The following is a 20,720-nucleotide window of genomic DNA, read 5'->3' on the forward strand; positions in this document are numbered from 1 at the left end:
TGTTGCCCAGGCTGCTCTTGAACTCCTGACCTTAGTGATCCTCCCACCTCAGCCTCCCCAAATACTAGAATTATAGGTATGAGCCACCACATGCAGCCTAGGCCCCTCTTTTGATGCATTAGGAAATTAAGATCCAGAGAAGAAGAGGTTTGAATCAGGGTCACAAAATAAGTCAGTGACCGGTCAAGACCGCCGTGTTTGTCAGCTCCCAGGCCTCCCTGCCCATTCAGATCCAGGCCTATAGGTGGCCATGTAGTCAGCTGAATACCTGAAAATTAGCCTCGAGGGTATGCACAGAGCTTTACAATGCTCAGCATACTTATTGCCTGTCTTGTGAGCTGAGTGGGTAGGAAGCAGACGTCAGTTTTGTTGATATTGTGAGGGCTCCCAAAGGTTATATGAATGGATACCATAATATAGCACCTTTTTGGGAAGAGGGGAAGGAGAAGGAAACTGACGCAAGTTAATGCTCCGTGTTTCTAAATTTGTGTTCTAAACTGCTGAGTTTCAAATATGGGCTATGACTCAGACGCACCTGTAAATTATGTTTTACAAACTAGGGTAACTAGGGGAATTAATTCAAGATGGATAATAAACATAAAAGCTGAAACTATAAAGCCTCTAGAAGAAAACACAGGACAAAGTCTTTGCAATGGTTTCTTAATAGCTCTCAAAAAGCAATAGCCCTACAAAATAAAATCAGAAAATTAACTTTATTTAAATAAAAACCTTTACTTGACCAAAAGACACCATTAAGGAAGTCAGCTGGCAAGCTGTAGAATGGGAGGAAAAAATGTCACACATTTGACAAAGAACATATCCAGAATGTAGAGAGAGCTCATGAAACTTAGTAATAAAAAGAACAACTTAATTAAAAGATAGACAAAAGACTTGAAGAGGTGCCTCACAAAAGAAGATTCAGAATGCCCAAATAAGCACATGAAAAAGTGTTCAACACCATTCATCACCAGGGAGATACAAATTAAAACCATAAAATATCTCATTCCTTACTACATACCCACCAGAACAGCGAAAATTAACAGATTGACAACACAATTAAAAGTTGACAAACATCGGTGAATATGTGGAACAACTCAAACTCTCATATGTTATTGGTGGCAGTATGAAATAGCATGACCACTTTGGAAAAAGGCTTGGCAGTTTCTTGTATAATAACAAACAAAACAAATAAGAAACTCTACTGTATAATCTGCCAGTTCCACCCCTAGGTATTTATGCAAGAGAAATCACATTTGTCCTCAAAAAGGCTTGTCCATAAGTATTTGGAGCAGCTTTATTTCTGATAGCCATAGATAGGGAATAAATAATCAGGTGTCCATGAACAGGAGAATCCATAAACAAAACTGTGACCTATTCAAACAGTAATATACTACTTAGAAGTAAAAAAGGGCCAACTGTATTGGTTCATGCCACAACATTGATGAATCTCAGAAACTTTATGCTAAGTGAAAGAAGGTAGCCATAAATGAGTCCATGCATTGTGTGTTGTCTATTCAAATGATGACCTAGAGTATACCAGACTCATGGTGAGTGCAAAAAAAAAAACCCAACAGTGGCTACCCGTGTTTGTGTTGGGTGCAAGATGGAAAGAGTCCTGCGAGAATTCTCTGAGGTGATGGAAATGTTTCTACCTTGGTGGAGCTTTTGCCTTACATGGGTGTATGAAATTGTCAAAATTCTCAATTGGCACGCTTAAGTGTCGTATATTTCACTGTATGTAAATTTTACTTGGAGGCCGGGCACAGTGGTTCACGCCTGTAATCCTAGCTCTATGGGAGGCCGAGGCAGGCGGATTGCTCAAGGTCAGGAGTTCAAAACCAGCCTGAGCAAGAGCGAGACCCCGTCTCTACTATAAATAGAAAGAAATTAATTGGCCAACTGATATGTATATAAAAAATGAGCCGGGCATGGTGGCGCATGCCTGTAGTCCCAGCTACTCGGGAGGCTGAGGCAGAAGGATCTCTCGAGCCCAGGAGTTTGAGGTTGCTGTGAGCTAGGCTGATGCCACGGCACTCACTCTAGCCTGGACAACAAAGCGAGACTCTGTCTCAAAAAAAAAAAAAAAATTTTACTTGGAAAAGACAAAATATTCAAGCTAAGTCAATGATATGCATGCCGAAATGTGTAGATGAGAAGGGCTGATGTCTGCAACTCATTTCAAAATGTATCCAAAGCTAAGATGGATCGATGGATGGCTAGATACGGGATAAGGCAAATGAGAGCAAAATGTGAACCGTAGAATGGAGTGCTGGGTGTCTGAGTGTTCACTGTCACTTCTGTCCTCTTTTCTGTATGTTTGAGATTTTTTTTTTTTTTACCGTGTTGGGGATTGGGAGTGAATGTGCTGTTCTGGCTGATCTGACCTGCATCGCCCTGTCTGTCTACACCCGGAGTCAGAGATGGAGTGGGTTCCGCCTGGGATGGAGCGGGCCGGACCCACACAAGGAGGGCAGAGCACAGTCGCCTAGGGAACAGTGAATGAATACTGGGTAACCAAGGAACAAACGTGCATTTCCAAGGGCTCGGTGGTCCCGACCTCATGCTTCACCCCAGTCGTTGTGGGAAAACTCTGGGGGCTCTCGATTAGCCCCCTCCCCCTTTCACACTGCGTGGAAATGATGAAGGGCTCAGTCTAAAAACTCTGCACTTCTGTAGAACCAAAAAGAATACTGCAATCTACAGTTTCATTTTAGAAACCCCCTTCTGCTTCTTGGGGGGGTTGTAGGAAAATACTGAGATTACCTGTGGGGTCACAGAGGCAGGGATCCATGCCTTCTCCCGCCAGCTCAGAGCAGTAGAATGAAAGAGTGAATATTCCCAGAACCTCTTGCTGTATCACATGGGCTGGCATCAGGGTTATTTCTAGATTGGAGGTAGGAAACTCACCTTTGAGGCACATGTCTGTCACACACATGCAGTGCTCAGAACTCGCAGCTGTCCGTGGAGAGGAGGAAGTCACCTTTCCCTGTGTCTGCTTGGATAACGTTTGCCTCCTGCCTCTCAGAGGGGCATTGTGGGGGTGAATGAGATCATGAAGGCGCTTTGAGTTCGTCCGACTTCAGCCAGACTTTAGTTACAATGAAGACACTATAAATGCCCTTTGCCTTGGACCCTCGGAGGAAGGAGGGTCGGGGAGTTGAAGGCAGCAGCCTGGGGCCGTGACTCACCCTCTGGCTGTGGTTTCTCCTGGGCAGGGCCCTGCCTGGGCGGCAGAAGAGCCTTGCGAGGATCCTGCTTTGGGATCCTGCATACGGTCCTGAGGAATTTCTCATTGCAGTTTTCCAAAGCACAAAAGAACAAAGCTCCCTCTTCTGCTAACGGAGCTGTTTAACTACTTCCAAACACATGGGGCGGGGCTGGGGCTGGGTGGAGAGAACTCATAAAGGCGCTCTCTGTTTAGTATTTGGTTTTTTTTTCCTAGGGGATGGGGGTGATCCCTCCTCTCCCCATGAAAACAGTGTGCTGAAGGACAAGAGGGTTCACACCTACTCTTTAATGTCGCATCAGCGTGAAGCCAGGAAACGTTAGAGCCGTAAGACTCCTCACGCTGTGACCTGGCCACGCCCTACATACATGTCGGCTTGCACACCACCTACTTAACTGTCACGCGTTTGAGATCGAGTGCGCTGGTGCCCTTTCTGCTGCCTTTAAAAACTTCCTGAAATACTTTTCTGACTTGTGCATTACTTAGATTTCTTTCTTCCTCCTTTGCATCCAGTTTTTGTTTATATTGGCCGTGACTCCGATCTTCAGCTGAAAGCTTAGGGGGAAGTTGCATATAGAGGTTTTCAGGATTTCTGAATATGAAATGCAAGGAAATTGCATAACATTGCAGCGCTTCCTCTTCTTGTTGCTTGCTCGTTGCCCAAAATATAGTAGTTCCTTCTAGAAGCTTGAAGAAATTTGGCAGATCCTACCCTCTGATGATCTATTGTGGTCTAGAGAGTCAGTGCTATCCTGATTTGAGGTTGAATTTTTCTTGAGGTCAAACAACAAAGCTTCCTGAATTATAACTATGGCAACAGTGTTTATGTAACACACAAATCAAAGTGCCAGCACGGGGGTGGGGGTGGGGCACCAAATCAGTGTCAATAACCCCAGAGACATTTTGTTCATGCTTAATTCACCGGGTCCAAAAAGAAGTTAAAATAAATGGCCTTACCCCTTCACTGGACATCTGGGTGTAACCTCCCACCTACATGCTCCAGGAGGATCTGTTTCACCTTTTCTCTTGAAGTCACCTCAGCTTAATTTGAGATTTCTCACAGAGACGTGCAATAAGCGGCAGCAACATTCAAATTGTGAAAGCGTTGCTGTAAGGATGATTTGCTCGTCAAGGTCATTGTGACCTGCTTCTGACCAGGACAGAGGAATGTGCATCCTATGTCTTAAGCCCCTCGTCCTTTAATCAGAAGCGATGACTTAGACATTGAATATGTGCCCAGCACTATGTTTGATGTTTGATGCCAGGTAGACACCTTCCTACCTTCCCCACCTTGCCCCATAGAAGACTGACCTTGTCATTAAGGGATTGATTTGGTTGGAGATTAGAAATTATGAAGAATGAAAAATTATATTTGGAGGTGCTAAATTCTATAGAACAGACTGCCAGAGCAGTGGGAAGTTGAAGGAGGGTGAGGGGAAGGGGGTCTGTAGCCCTCAGGTAAGTTAGGAAATCTTTGTGGAATAGGGAAAAGGGAAATAACATATTTGACAGAATTGCTAAAACGTGGAACTGATTGGATATGTGGGGTAGAAGGAAGGGGAAACTCAAGGATGGCATCGATATGGTCTCTTCCCCATTCTACTTTGTTGCACATTTGGCCCTTTCGTTCTAGAATCCTCTACAAAGCTCAAGTAGACTTTTCTCTCATGCACTTTTTTTTTTTTGTATTTGTTACAACTTTTGGGTGTAAGCAATAGAAGCACAGCTAAAAAATAAAAATAAAGAGGGTGTTATTGGTTCACCTTGGGAAGAGCAGGGATGGGCTTCAGCTCTATTTAGATAAAAAGGGCTCAAACGATCCCGTCGAGATCCAATCTCCCTTCATGGCAGGGCTCTGCTGCCCTTTGTTTGACCTTTTCTACTCAAGGCTTTGCCTATGTGGTGGCAGAGTTGGCCTCAAAATCTCCAGGCATGTGTCCTGTTCTCGTAGCGACACAAGGCCTCATTTCCAGCAGTTATGGTGTATTGTAAAGTATTAAAAGCGAGCATTGTTGGCCGCGTGGGCCTGGGGCGAATCACAGGCGCCCTAGGGGGCATAGTCTAGATCCCACTGGCCAAACCTGAACGTGGAATTAGCATCAGCCCCGCCCAGACCACGATGACTTGGGGCGTGGCTCCCCAAGGAAAATGAGGGTGGCGTCCCTAGCAACAGAGGGACGTGGATGCTGAGCAGCAGTAGTCACAGGTGTCCAGAGCACTTTGCTTTCCCCAGCTTTACTGAGGAATGATACAAAGAGGAGACAAGCTCTTTGTATTCATAAAGTACAAAGCAGCAGGCAGTGCTTGAACTGATGGAAAGGAAAGTTTATTTTCCTACTCATCATCATTGTCGTGATCATGTTGAACAGCACGCAGCGGTTTTTATTCACCAGCAGGAAGGCTTCTGGGGCTGTCCAAAGACTCTTTATCCAAAGAGCTCTAGGAGCTCAGGCATTGGGTCACTTTTTGCTGGGCCATTTTCTAAGAGACGGGCTGCATTCTAAGGTGCTTCCGGCTGCACAGGGGAGGGGACTCAGTACCATCAAGGACAGGAACCCGTAGTCCCTCTTTCCGAGCTCCCCAGTGCCACCGTGGGCTCTGAAACTATTAGTGCCATTTATCGTCACCTGGCAACTGTAGAACTAATATGCAGGGCTGGAGCATGGCACATAAATGGCTACGAGAGGGATTTTGATAGCCCGAGTTAAGCCCAATAAGACAAATCTGTTTTCTGATAGTAAGACCTGAACTGTATATTTCCATTCCTCTGTACGGTAAAGATTCATAGCGAATTTGCCAGACGTTGGCACCTGGACACGGCAGATCCGTCCAATGCAGTGTCCTTATCAACTCCAGCATGGGGATTTAAAAAAAAATTGTTTTTATTTTTGTTTTGCTCTTATTCTTTCTACTCAAAAACTATTTGTCCGGTCCAGACTTTTTTTTTTGAGTGTACAGTTACTCAACCCTCTTCATGTATAATTCTTCAGGGCAAGAGCAAGGCCTTGACATCCGTTCAGGAATGGGTCATTGGGAAGTGCCGTCATACATGCATTCATTGGCTTCACTTTTGAGAGAGCCTCCCCAAGGCAGACAGCAGGTGCAGCGCTGGTAGCAAGGGAAAGGGAAAGCCAAGGCGAGCATTGGTAGCTCAGAAATGGAAAAGTGACCACAGCCACCTTACTTCTACTCCCTGGAGCACGTCTCATCACTCAGACCGTGGTGATGAGAGGCACTTTTCTGATGGCTGGAGGAGGAGCCACCTAGCCCCCAAGCTCTGACTCCTGGAAGTGACACACGTCCTTCTTTACTCCAAGCTGATTTTATCCCGACATGCTTCTGATGCAAACAGTTCCTTCCCAAAAGCTTTTCCAAGGATGGCCCGTGGCACACCCGTGAGAAAGAGAGTTCCTCGTGGTCCAAAAGAAATCACGTCGATTATTGGGTTTTCAAGGTGGCATTTCACAGACCAAGGGTGCCTTACTAGTAATTTCACAAGGGTTTGATTTAAAAGTTCCCAAATTTAGCCTGTCGTTAGAGTTTGCCGAAAATTCGTGTGTGGTGCTCGGCTGAGAAATCCGCACGGTGCTTGGCAGCACGGACTGGCCCGTTCTCTCTGTATGTGCTCGTAGTTTTTAGGAAGGATGTTTTGGGCATCCTGAAGTGTCTCAAGCTGCTTGTGGTTTTCAGTTACTGCTGCACTTGTATTAATTAGAGTTACTGTTATGTTTCAATTGGGTGGAAATTTTGTTCTTACATAATGATTGCATTGTTACCGTTTTAATTACTGCTTAGCTTCTTTTGAGTTCTTTGTTAATTACCAGGCTGTTTTTCCGCTGGAAGGCAGGACTGGGTGGGGAAGTTGTATGAAGTTGTGGTTCCGTCCAGGCTCTAGTCTAAAGGGCTCTGCCTAGTTCAGATCCTGGCTCTGTAACTTGCTAGCTGCGTAACTGTTAAAAAGCTAATCAATCTATATGATGACATGACATAGAGGCAGTGGTAGCACCCCGTAGACTTGAGGATGAAATAAAATAACCCCTGTCAACGCTTAGTATGGTGCCTGACACATAATTGGTAGTGAAAAAGTGGTTGTTGGTGGGTGGCTGTTTTTATTTTTGATTGCTGTTTTTTTTTTGAAAAAGTTGAAGACCATTGCTCTAAAAGTTGACCTTGGATTGTCTCCTTTCCTTTACCTTAGACACTTAATTAGTTTCAGTTGGTTATATTTCAGTGCTGATGAGATCAATGCCACATGGGGTCCCTCAAACTACATTCTCATCCTTAGCCATGTATCCTATAGTGGGTAACCTTCTGTCACCAGGAGAGGTGTTTTGTTTTGTTTTTTAAACAAAAAGTTTGAAGAAAAGGATGCCAGTGATGACGATAAAAGTTAATCTTTTTAGAGTGTTTTATGGGCCATAGAACTTACATTGTATGTTCTGGGTTAAATATTTTACATCTCTTATTCCATTTAATTCTCACAACAACCCTAAGAGGGTAGGAGATGCTAGTGTCCCCCTTTTACAGATGGCAAGACTGAGGTCTAGGGGTGATAAGTGATGTGTATGTAGAACCAATAAATAATAAAACTGGACTTTGAACCTGAGCAGCAGATGACTGCAGATCTGTCACCACTGGTGGAAATAGTTCAAAAGAACAAGCACTAGTGATGGTGGCCTCATGTTGTCACACAGAGGGAGGGGACAAGATGATGTGTGATGGTGTAGAACCAGCTCGTGCAGTGTTTTAAGATGTTGGCATGCAGCTCTATCCAGTGTGTCTCTACGCTGGTGAATCAGAGGAACAACCAGGTGGGAGAGATTGAGATATCCCAGACTACCTGGAAGAAACTTCAGGGACTCCTGGAGTTTGGGTGTGAGCTCAGATAAAGATGGTGCAGTTTAGATAGGAGCATCAGTTTAATTAAATAATCAGTTTCCCATTTAAATAAATTTGCCTGGGAACCTCCTTCTCTAACACCTTCGTTTTGTGCATATTTTGATCCCAAGTGTGGTGTGGCCAAGTGCTAATGTAGCTGTCTGTGAAAGGGAAAGGTTAGAGTGTTTCATCTAATTATTGCTTTACTTACGTCTTTAATTTCTGTGTGTGTGCTTTTTTTAAAAGTCTTTTTGTGCTTTCTCAGTATGGCTTAGATAATCGTAATAAAGGTTACCCGAGAAAAATTCTGGGAATCCAGATGACTCTGTGTATCCTCTCTTCATTCTCTAGGGACATGTAAATTGAATTGGCTCAGCAGTGAGCAGAGTTTATTGCAAAATCACATCTTGGTGCAGAGGAGAAGCATATAAAGGCTTTCTTCACCCTCCTTTGATTTATTAAATTGTATTCCCATTGTAGCTTCTGGGTAAGGACCCGTAGAATTGTGATGCCCTGTGATTTGTATCAGAGACCCCACGGCCCTGCCTCGCTGTTTATTTTCAGGATCAAACCCTGTGGGTCGGAGAAAATGTGGAGTGTTACTTCTACGTTAGATGCCAGCTGGGTTGCCTGGGGTAGTGGTGAATGCTCCAGGCTGGAATCAGAAGACCATTCCCAGTTTCATGTTCCCTCTGACTCAGGGCAAGTTCTTTCTTTCTTCCAGTTCTTTCTTTCACTGCCCTAACTGCCCATGGCATCTCATCACCATCATCATCATCGTCGTCGTCGTCATGGCAGTATCTTATTTATCATGTGGTTAGTGGTTAAGTGCTTGGGCTCTGGGGACAGACTATAGGAGTCCCTGTCTGGAATCTGCCCATTTCCAGTTGTCTAACCTTAGGCAAGTGACCTAACTTCTCTAATGCCTCAGTTTTCTCATCTCTATGATGGGATTCATTGGGCTGGTGTGAGGACTGAACAAGATAATGCATACAGAATGGTTGCCGTGGTGTCTGACACACAGTAGGGCTTTTGTCATCATCAGTGCTATTAAATTATTATATCTCTTGTGATTATTCCTTGATAACTCTTGGATGGACCCTGAAAAGATAAAGTAAACTCATGTAATTTCTCTTCTCTGGAAGCATATATTTGAGAACAGATATTAACTGGCATGAACATTTTAACAAATCTTTTTGTGCAATATTTAGCAGAAACACAGTATATAAAGCCAGAGGGCTAAGGCACTTTAATATGGTAGGTTTTAGAATACTCTGGCTAAGCAGGACAGATAGCCTTTAGCCTAAGCCGAGTTGTTAGGAGGTGCATTAAGTGTTTCAATCTTCCAAGGAGCATTGCTTAGTGATGCTTGTCCCCTCACATTGACCCTGGAGAGTTGGGTTCTATCCTGTTAAAGTAGATGCTCCTGAGAGGCTCATCTGGAAGCTTGCAAATCTGAGATACTCTGCTAATCACAAGACAGAGCCATGGTTAAAGAGACCTGTTATTTCAGGACATTGCTCTTGCCTCTGAACACCACTCTGCTACTGGGCATCTATGAGATCTATAGAAGAAGGATTGAGCATTTCTTTTCTTTTCTTTTCTTTTTTTTTTTTGAGACAGAGTTTCACTCTGTTACCTCGGCTACAGTGCCGTGGCGTCAGCCTAGCTCACAGCAACCTCAAACTCCTGGGCTCAAGCAATCCTGCTGCCTCAGTCCTGAGTAGCTGGGACTACAGGCATGCGCCACCATGCCCGGCTAATTTTTTCTATATGTTTTCAGTTGGCCAATTAATTTCTTTCTATTTTTAGTACAGACAGGGCCTTGTTCTTGCTCAGGCTGGTTTCGAACTCCTGACCTTGAGCGATCCGCCTGCCTCGGCCTCCCAGAGTGCTAGGATTACAGGCATGAGCCACTGTGCCCGGCCTAGGATTGAGCATTTCTAAAGGGGGAATTGGATGCCCTTTGGCTTCTGCCATTATAGGAAGTATTTATGAACCATAATATCTGCCACTGGAGTGTCTTGGTAGTTGTGTGCATTTGCCACTGCCTGGAAAGGTAAAAAGGTATTGGAACATCACTGTAGAGGCAAGATAGAACAGTACACCACTTACAGCTCTGTGTCCTTAGATAAACTACGTAACCTCTCTGGGTTCCATATCTGTCAAACTTGAATTACGCTAGACCTAATCCATGTGGCGATTACAACGATTAGAGGTTGTCATGTGTGGCTCTTGGTAAGTGCTAGGTAAACAAAGCCATTCCTGCTTAGTGCTGTCACCGTGCCACCATCTGGCCTCTGTGATGCTGAGCTGCTCCGCTACCCTGGGCCTTCCTCATAGAGCCTTTTAGTCATGCAGTCTTGGTGAGCACGGCTTGTTAGCTAATTTCAAAGCTCATTCTCTTTGGCTCATTTACCAAAAGCAGGCAGAGATTAATGGCCTTACCTCTGAGGATCGGGCAGGCACATGTTTCTGGTGCCTTGGCTCGTTGGCCATGCTTCTGCAGTTCAGGGAACGTTTGGGTGGCCCAGGAAGAGGTCTCCCGAGACCCAGGAAACCTTGAAGGAAAGTAGTTGGGTGTAAACTCACCTCCTAATTAAGGAGGGCCAGGAGCCCTACATTTTACTATTTCTTCTGGGTTTTGCCATTTATAAACAGAAGCAAGTTTCTCTTGGATAGAATGTTTGAATTTAATGGGAGAAATGGAGTGATCAAGGGTGGCTGAAAAAAATAATTGCCAAAATATGATCTTTTCATTTGTACTTCCCTTATCAAGCTTCCCAGGGTTGGTGAAGTCACCTTGGATTGCTGGTCCCAGCCATCACAGGGCTGTCCACGTCACTCACAGGCCACAAGGCCCTGCAGGGTCACTCGCTCCCCCCCCCATCTTCATTTTCTGCCCTTCTCCATCCCTATCCTGCACCGATCGCCAACCACGCTGGCCTCTTTCCTCAGAAAGCCATGCTTTCCCCATCGCTCGGACCTGCATTTTTTTGTTGGCACCGACGCCCAGGTCTTCCCAAGAAGTTCCTCTCTCATCATTCAGGTCTCCTGCAAATGTCACCTCTGCAGAGATGCTTTTCCCCGCCTCACGTCCTCAATACTCTCTCTCTCTCTCTCTCTCTTTTTTTTTTTTAAACTTTCTCTATTGGACTTACCAATATTTGAAGCAACCACATTGGTGCATCTGCTTATGTCTGTTTTCTCCACTGATGGGAAAGGTCCACGAGAGCAGAGATCGTAGTTGACTAGCTCATCTGTATTCTCAGCACCTAGAACACTGCCCGGTTATTGTAGGCACTCAGTAAATATGTGCCAGATGTGTGAATGAATAAACAAATGAATGAGAGTTGCACACAACTTTGGAAATTACCCATTCAAGAAGTCTTCAGGCAGGGCGTGGTGGCTCACTCCTGTAATCTTAGCACTCTGGGAGGCCAAGGCGGGAGGATCGCTCAAGGTCAGGAGTTTGAGACCAGCCTGAGCAAGAGCGAGACCCCATCTCTACTAAAAATAGAAAGAAATTAATTGGCCAATAAAAATATCTAGAAAAAATTAGCCGGGCATGGTGGCGCATGCCAGTAGTCCCAGCTACTCGGGAGGCTGAGGCAGTGGGATCTCTTGAGCCCAGGAGTTTGAGGTTGCTGTGAGCTAGGCTGATGCCAGGGGACTCTAGCCAGGGCAACAGAGTGAGACTCTGTCTCAAAAGAATAGAAGGAGTCTTCAAACTTTTCAAAGCCAGTATCCCCTTGTTTGATAGCCACATAAGTAAAACCAGTGAGAACAAAGGGAAGGGGACATTTGGTCACCTGGGGTCTTAGCTTCTCTCTCAACTCTTTGGGCAGTCCTAGTTTGTACAGATGCTGTGGAGCTCAGTCTGAAAACCATGATCTAGTCCAAGTTCTTCTTTTATGTAGATGACGGAGATGCAGCTGAGGGAGAACAGGCAACTGTGTCCCCTCTGTCACAGGCAGAGATTAGCATAATCTCTGCGGCAGCCTCCAGCTAGACTGTGTGGTGATTTTTGTCTTTCCCCCCAAATTCTGAGAATATTAAGCGTTTCTTTTCCTGGTAGTGTAACCCAAAGCACTTGCTTTTGTGTTGTGCTGTTTCGGTATGTTTCTTCTTCACCATCTCATTCGATGCTCACAGCAGCCCTGGAAGAGGTAGGCAGAGTAGCTTTCCTCACCGTCATTTTATAGACGAAGAAGCTAAAGTTCAGCAAGATGAAGTTATCAATGGTGAAACGCCAGCCAGAATCAAAATCTCTTGACTCCTAACCATTAGAACTTTTAAGTGTATGCACCGACGTCTTTTCATTCATCAGACAATCCTCGTTAAGTGCAGAAACCTGTTCCCTTTGTCCTCATCTCTCTAACCTTTAATAAGTGGCTGTGTAGCTTTAGTCTGCTCTAGAAAATTAATAATAAAATGGGATGATTTGTTATATTTAGAGTTTGATGAATCAAAGACCTTCTTGGGTGATTCCTTCAGTTTACAGATGAGGCAGTAGAGACCCAGAGAGGGTGAGAAACTTACCCAGGGACACAAAGAGTCAAGCGGGACCCATTGCCCAGCTCTCGACCAGCTATTCCCAGTCATATTTATTCACAGGTAAAAACTGTGGCTGTCTTTCATGGCTCTCTTTTCAGAGATGCTTGACTTAGTTCCTTTAGGGGTTCAATAAGTGGTTCTCAATTGAGAGTAGCCATTACCGTGTTTCCCTGAAAATAAGACAGGGTCTTATATTTATTTTTCCTCAAGAAGACACTCTAGGGCTTATTTTCAGGGGATGTGTTTTTTTTTCTTTTTTTTTTTTTTTTTTTTGAGACAGAGTCTCGCTTTGTTGCCCAGGCTAGAGTGAGTGCCGTGGCGTCAGCCTAGCTCACAGCAACCTCAAACTCCTGGGCTCGAGTGATCCTTCTGCCTCAGCCTCCCAAGTAGCTGGGACTACAGGCATGTGCCACCATGCCCGGCTAATTTTTTATATATATATCAGTTGGCCAATTAATTTCTTTCTATTTATAGTAGAGACGGGGTCTCGCTCTTGCTCAGGCTGGTTTTGAACTCCTGACCTTGAGCAATCCGCCCGCCTCGGCCTCCCAAGAGCTAGGATTACAGGCGTGAGCCACAGCGCCCGGCCTGTTTTTTTTTTTTTTTTAAGTATGGTACAACAATCTACATTTATTCAAATATAGTTAAGTCGTCTTCTTCTGGAACATCATCATAACTCTCCTAACCCGAATTCCATCCTGAATTTCTTGCGACTCTTTTTCCTTTAGAACCATTGGCCCCAGTGTCTCATGTCAAGCACTGGAGCTCTCATGGGGCAGATGAGAAGGGCTGCTCGTCTTCTTTACCGCTCCGCGTCAAAATGCATGGGTTGTGCAGATGCGCTGCGTAGCCACGCCAATCACTAGGTCTTATTTTCGCGGGGTAGGGCTTCTATTGTACAAATGCTTAGAAATCCTGCTAGGGCTTATTTTATGGGTAGGTCTTATTTTCGGGGAAACACAGTAAAATCACTTGGGAGATACATATGTATTTTAAGCTATGATGATCAGCTTCATCCCTTTCTATACCTATAGAACCTTAACCACCAAAGAAGGGTTTGGGCAGGATGATTTTTTTTTTTTATTATTTTCTTAGGCAGAGGTTTCATCTTATTTTTAATAGTGACAGCATATCGGAGATGGGCAAACTGTGGTTCACAGACCACATGCAGCCTACTGTCGGCTGTTGCATAGCCTGTGAGTCACGCATTGCATTTACAGATGAACATTTGCGATTGATTTGATGATAGGGAATACTAACTTTGAACCCCATTTAAGCTAAATGTTATTGTTCTGAAAAAAAAATCCATTCTTCTGATTGGTAGACTTGTATTTAAAAAAATCATACACAATTATTTTGAATTTTGTCAAAAATTTTTTGGAAATTTGTTTTCTCACTTATTATATAAGTACTTATATGATGTCATTGATTTTTGTTTCTTGGCCCACGAAGCCTAAACCATTTACTGTCTGGCCCTTTATCGAAAAAGCTGTTGACTCTTGCAGTATGCCATTTTCTATTTTATACTGGGGCATTTTCCTTTTCTATGTTGGGGCACTTTATGTTTTTATGATTTATATAAATCATTTAATGGGCTTTTATTATAAATGTGATATATTGCCCTATAACATTAAAAAAGTAAAAAGTACATACTCCCATTCCTCAATGTTAGCAGTTAACAGTTTGTTCTGACTTTGCCACTAACTACCTGTGAGACATTAGTTAACCACTGTAAGCCTCAGATTCTCTATGTGTAAAACAGTGATATAGTGGGAGGCAGATGCAGGAGGATGGCTTCAGGTCAGGAGTTCAAGACCAGCCTGAGCAAGAACAAGACCTAATCTCTCTATAATACAAACAAACAAACAGAAAAAACACACACGCGCGCACACACACACACACACACACACAGAAAAACTAGCTGGGTGTGGTGCCACATGCCTGTAGTGCCAACTTCTCAGGAGGCTGAGGCAGGAGGATCGCTTGAGCCCAGGAGTTTGAGGTTGCAGTGACCTCTGATGATGCCGCTGCACTCTAGCCGACAAAGCAAGACTCTGTCTCCCCAAAAAGGATAATAACAGCTCTTACCCTACTGAATTGTGTAAATTATTTGAGATAATTCATGTAAATTGCTTAGTATGTTGCCTGGTACATAGTTAATGCTTAATGATTTGTAACTTATTTTTAAAATTGTCTCCTTTTTGTTTATGTACACATATAAGTTTATTTGCTTTTTTAAAAAGATGAAATACGATTTTTACACAATAAAGTTTCACAGAAGATTTGGTATACACATAAGAACAACTGAAGTCAATGCTGAGAAGTGGATAATTATTAGAGGGGTACATATTTGGGGGCCAGAAATTGCCTTCCATCTTATAGCACAAACTATGGAAAAGGGGGGAAGTACTGGTTTTCTGCAATAAACGTGTAGCGTGGTATAAAGTGCACACAAATAAATTTTTATTTCTATTTTCCAGGTCTACAACTCGAACAAAGACAGTCAGAGCGAAGCGAGTAAGTACCCTTGGGTGATTTTCTGCAGCTGGGGTTGGGTGTGGGCTTTGAGAAGTTGCTGCTCCCGGGATGCACCACCAGGAGGTGCTGTGGGCATGTTGGGTTGGCCCCATTTTCTGAGCGCAGTGTGAGATGCTTCTACCCCGACTCTCTACCAGAGACTCCAGAGGGGCCTTAAGGGCACCTGGCTGTCAGGGCTGTAATGACACCTTGCATTTAAATAACCCTTCACACTCTACACAGCATCCTCGCGTACATTATCTCACTGAATCCTAGGTCTTCTTAAGACTATAGCTCCGATCACCACGCAGAAGTCACTTAAGTACAGTGATGCCCAACTTCCCAAGAGCTTCATCCTGTGGGAGAGCCGGCATTGCCCTGGCCTCCTGGGCAGTGTCACTCAAAAAACTGGAGAGGCACTAACTGTCTTAGGTGTTTTCTTCCTAGCCTGTATGGGAGGAAAGAGTGGCGATGGGGAATTCGAGAATAGCATTCCGCTTTGATAGAAGCCCCCAGGAAGCCTCTGCAGGCTATATGGTACTTTTCCCCTGCTGCTGGCTCCGAGCACTCTGGTTAATCGTGATTTCCAAGGGCACCAGTAACCTTGTAAAGGCAAAAGGACTCAAATGAAACTGCTACTAGTCGAGTGTTTGGGCTGATTCCCTCCTTGCTGGCCAGGAGGGAAGACAAACTCTTTCCAGGTTGCTGCGAGAGTACAAAGGAAATCCTGCACCCTTGCCTCAGATTCGCTTTGTAAAATCCACTTGGAAGAAAGGATCCAAAAGTTAGCCCTACTGTGAATTCCGGTAGCGTTAGGAAAGTCAGTCGAACAGTGCCTTTTCATGTGGACAAAAGGGTAAGCTATTTTTTGGTGAAAGTTATTCTAGCACAGAGTTTTTTTTTCCCTCCTTTCCTTCCCTTTAAAATACAAATTCTACTAGGTGTTATATATAAAATATCAAGCCATTTGAAATGGCTGTTATTGATAGGTAGAGAGGCTTTTATGAGAGGAAGAAATGGTTTTTTTTCCCCTCAAAAGTTGAACAAGGGAAATTTTACTATTCCAGGAAACAAAGTCATTCCCCCCAACCCCAACCCCGATCAGTTAGGATTATTTTAGAACATCTGAAGTCAACTCTGGCTGAGGCAAAAATTCCAGCATTAACTGTAACGAAGGAAAATGGGAGGCTGTATGATAACTCACAGTAAGGTAGAAGAGCCAAAGAACCAGGCTTGAAGACAGACCTGCTCTGGAGACCCCAGAACCAATGAGAAGGGTCTTCTGGACAGCATGTGCAGGCTGATCTAGCCCTGCTGATTATAGTCCTAGCCTCACCCTTCTGAAGATTCAGACTCCCAGGAAAGATAGCATCAAGTTGGTTGAACTTGGGCCCACCCAGGGGAAAATTGCACACCTTGATAGACAGGTTCAAAAGTCCTGAATAATCAATCCATTTGCATGGAGTTTCTTATGGAAACAACAAAAAAAAACAACTACACAAAATGGGAGCAGGTAGTTTCCCATAGGGAAATAAGGGAAGCCAGGAGGACCAGAGGGGATGGGTGCCATGCAGGCTACACTATCAAATGCCCCCAGCAGGCCCCAACCTGTGACACTCGGCTTCCATAATAAAAGGCCCCTGAGCTTGGGGCGAGGGGAGGAGGAGATGCATGTGAATGGATAAGACCCGCCATAAGTTCACCTGTAACTTGTGACCTTTGGAACCTGCTTCTCAGCTTGAGATAAGTGCCAGTAGATTTGAAGGACAGCCACAATTCTCTTTTTGGGCATGCCACCTGGTTCTGCCATGTCTGCCAGGCATTTGGGGAATATGTTTTGGAAGCCTTAAAAAAGCGACCGTCCTTTGGCTCAGCAGTCATGCTAAAGAAATAGAGTGCAAAGATGTTTGTGCAACAAAGAAATCCTTTGGAGCACTGGTGATAACAATAAAGAATTAGAGACCATCTAAATATCCAATGGGGAGCTGGTTAAGCAAACTATGGAACAGCACACAGCACCTTCAAAAAGAACAAGGGAGATCTATATATATTTGCAGAAATGGCACCCACAGTATATTGTTCATTGAATTTTTTAAAAATTAGGCTATAGAACAATGTATATTATATAAATTTTTTATATAAATATCTGAGTATAAATATAAATTATTTGATTCCTCCAGCTATGTGATAGAAGAAAGTCTGCAGATGAATTTATTATCATCAAAATCTCAATCCGGATAGAGGGTGGATTATTGGGAGACATTGATGACCTTGTATTTTAAATATTTCTCTGTGGTTTGCAGTGTCTACTATGAGAAGATATTTCCCAATAATAGCTATTAAAAGGTAGCATTAAGTGACCACTTACTACATGTCAGACACTAAGGATGTTTTACATACATTAGCTCATTTAATGCTTGCAACACCCTGTGAGACAGCTACTCTTGACCTACTTTGTAGCTGAGGAAATTGAGGCTAGTAAGCTCAGAGGGCTCAATTTAGTCTAAGTTCTGTCTTACACCCAAAGCTCCACTGTTAAACACAAGAATATTCTACCTCCCTTAAGAGAAGAGCACTACAAAGAGTTCCATTTTAGAAAACAGAAATGCTTTGCTTTTTGTATCCCACAGAGTGAGGAGAGCTGCTTGCCATGGGTGTCAAACGATTCTTCAAATGCTTACCCTTTCATCTGGCAAGCAGGAGGGGAAAAGATGGGGTAAAAAATATTGGCCACTTTTTCAGGAATAGTTTAGCTAGGAATTATTTTTCCAAGGTATTATTACTCATTGATTTCCAAGCTGGCAAAAGCACAGGAGTGGTCTGCTTTGGAGCTTCCTCACCTTGTTGGACATTCAGACCCTTTTTCCACATCACGCAAGTGCTTTGCTCCCCCTCCCCCTTGAGGCTGTACTCCTGGTATCTGCTGACGGCAGTGATTTGTGATCTCACCCCATTCTCACACCCACCGGGCTCCTCTGCCACAGGCGGCACTGTTGCCCAGGGTCTGGATTGCTCTGCAGCCCTCTTTCTGTTTATGCCGCAACCGAAAGTCAGTCCGATACGAATTTAAGAGTGGCACATTGCTCCTTTCACCAAATCTCCAGATGTCCAAATTCCAGATGTCTAGCGTTTTCCTTTCTAGAAAATGTTTTGGTGGGAATTCAAATGCAAACATTTTATCACAGAGCCAGAATGTTTTAAAGAAGAAGATAGCAAAAGGAAATTCCTTTGGGGAAACTTGTGAATGTGTTGCTTTAATCTTGACGTTTCTCTCTGGGCATACAGTGCCTGTGGGGTATAGAACGGGGCCATAAATAATGTCTATCAGCTGCTGGTATTTTCCAAGTGACCCAGTTGCCAGGGAGAGGATGGCAGCAGATAAATACATGCACATTTCTTTGCAGAGCCTTTTCCTTTCCTCTTTTCTTCTCTATTCTCAGTTTGCATCTCAGATTCAGAGGATTGAATTCATCACATTCCCCTGTTCAGGGGCACGGTATCTTCACAGGTCCCTGGATGCCTTTGTTTATCCTTTCAGTTTGTTTCATTTCATTTATTCATTCATTTATTATTATTATTATTATTATTATTTTGGCCTACCAAAATGACTTTATTTTATTTTATTTCAGCATATTATGGGGGTACAAATGTTAAGGTTATGTATATTGCCCATTCATTTAATTCTTTTCCCTGCTCTTATGCCTTTCCTCCCCTTTAGGCCATCCTTCTAATGTACACTTTTAAAATCTGCTGTTGAAAAATGTGTTCTCCTTTATCCACCTGTGCTCTTCAGGTATATAAATGGGGTGTGTCTTGTTCACAGTTGCTCACTTTGTTCCCTCCTCGCTGTGTCAGGAGCCATGCATGGTTGCTCTGGGCATACTTCATGGTGTGCAACACTGTGTATGTGTTGTCATGGAGGTGTGCTTCTTCCCCTCAAGCCCCCGACTCCTCCTCATCACTGGCAACACCACAGCTGACATCCGTGTGCACGTCCTCTTGTGTGAGAATTTCTTTGGGAGAATTGGTGGTCAGAGGGTGTGCATACCAGCGCTACATGCAGATGTCTCCGTTCTTGCCAACTCCTGCCATTGTTCCACTTTCTATTAATAATTTTTTGCCAATCTGATAGGTGCAAAATGATAGCTCATTGTTGTTTTAATTTGTATTTCTCTGATAATTAATGAGTTTGAGCATCTATTCAAATGCCTATGAGTTTACTGGGTTTTCTCTTCTACTCATTGCCCAGTTCATGTCCCTGGCCCATTTTTTAAAAAATTTAAGTTATCATCATTTTCTTGTTGATTTGTAAAGTTCCTTCTATAGTCTAGATATTAATCCCTTGTGAGTTTTAGATATTTTAAATATATGTTCCACTTTTGTCATTTGTCTATTATAATCTGTATGTTCTTCCTCAATTCTACAGCCTTACTTTTTATATATTCAAATTCTGTTTTTTTTTTTTTTTTGGCCTTCTGGTTTATGATTTTCAAGTATTTTGCAGAAGTACTTTGTGTTTTGTATTTTGAAGAAGTACTTTCTGACCCATGTCACAAAGAGATGAACCTATGTGTTCTTTTATTGGCTTTATGAGTGTGTCGTGTTTAAGTTCCTAATCCAGCTGATACCTGCCATTGCATGTGATGTTTCATGAAGATCCAGTTTTATTTTTAAGCATGTGAAGGTCAGTTTTCTAACCAGCATCTGTTATTAACTATCCATTCTTTCCCACGTTGATTTGCAGTGCTAGCTTTCTTGAATATTGGGTTTGCATCTGTGAGTTCTGTCTGTGAGCCCTTTATTCTGTTTCTTTGGTCCATTTTACCATTTGTGCCAATACCTCTCCAGTTTTAATATGACTTTGAGGCAAGTCTTAATATCGGTTAGGTCTCCTCTCTTTACTTTTCTTTTTAAGGGTTGCCTTAGCCATTTGTAGCCCTTTATCCCTCTTTATAAATTCTGTAATAAGTTTAATAAGTTCCTCATGAAATAAAATTTTAATGTGGGATTGCTTTGACTTGTACAGATTAATTTTGGGGAAAATTGATAGTGTTACAACAATAAGCCATCTCCTCCAGGAACTTTGAATGTCTTTCCATTTATTGAGATGGCCAGTGTTCTTTATTAGAATTTTAGTTCTCTGCCTAGAGGTCTTGTGTTTTCTTGGCTAAATTAATCCTTAAATATTAAATTCAAAAACCAATCTAATATTGTTGCCTGTTCTAGGAGCCTGTCATGATAGATCTTGCTGCAAACAGGGAACCTTCCTGGGCTTGCTCCTTGAACGTCAGGAATATACGTCAGTGACTCCGAGTTCTCTAGTTGGTCAAACTCTTACCTGCTAGGGAAGGGAAGGGAGAAATGGGAATGCAGATGGCAGAGAGGAAGAAGGTATGGTTTGTCATTTCTTCAGCTGCTTTACTGAGGAAGTGATCACTGCCAGTGTCCATTATCTAGTCATCCGATACCTGTCATGGATTCACCCCCTGTATTATTAGAAAGAACAGGACCCTGCACAGTGCAAGAAAGAGCCCTTCTCACT

At 43.4% G+C, this 20,720-nt stretch overlaps 1 protein-coding gene across 3 annotated transcripts in view; it reads left to right on the top strand.

The window, feature by feature from the left end:
• Window positions 1-20,720, top strand: part of ARHGAP26 (Rho GTPase activating protein 26) — a 427,310-nt gene that overhangs the window by 202,522 nt on the left and 204,068 nt on the right. For all 3 annotated transcript variants that reach the window (XM_075996167.1, XM_012748774.3, XM_012748778.3), the window contains exon 12: window positions 15,142-15,178. In XM_075996167.1, the coding sequence (XP_075852282.1) occupies window positions 15,142-15,178 (37 nt within the window). The remainder of the gene's footprint in view (window positions 1-15,141; window positions 15,179-20,720) is intronic.

This window comes from Microcebus murinus, chromosome 21, assembly GCF_040939455.1.
Source record: "Microcebus murinus isolate Inina chromosome 21, M.murinus_Inina_mat1.0, whole genome shotgun sequence".
Classification (NCBI taxonomy): domain Eukaryota; kingdom Metazoa; phylum Chordata; class Mammalia; order Primates; family Cheirogaleidae; genus Microcebus; species Microcebus murinus.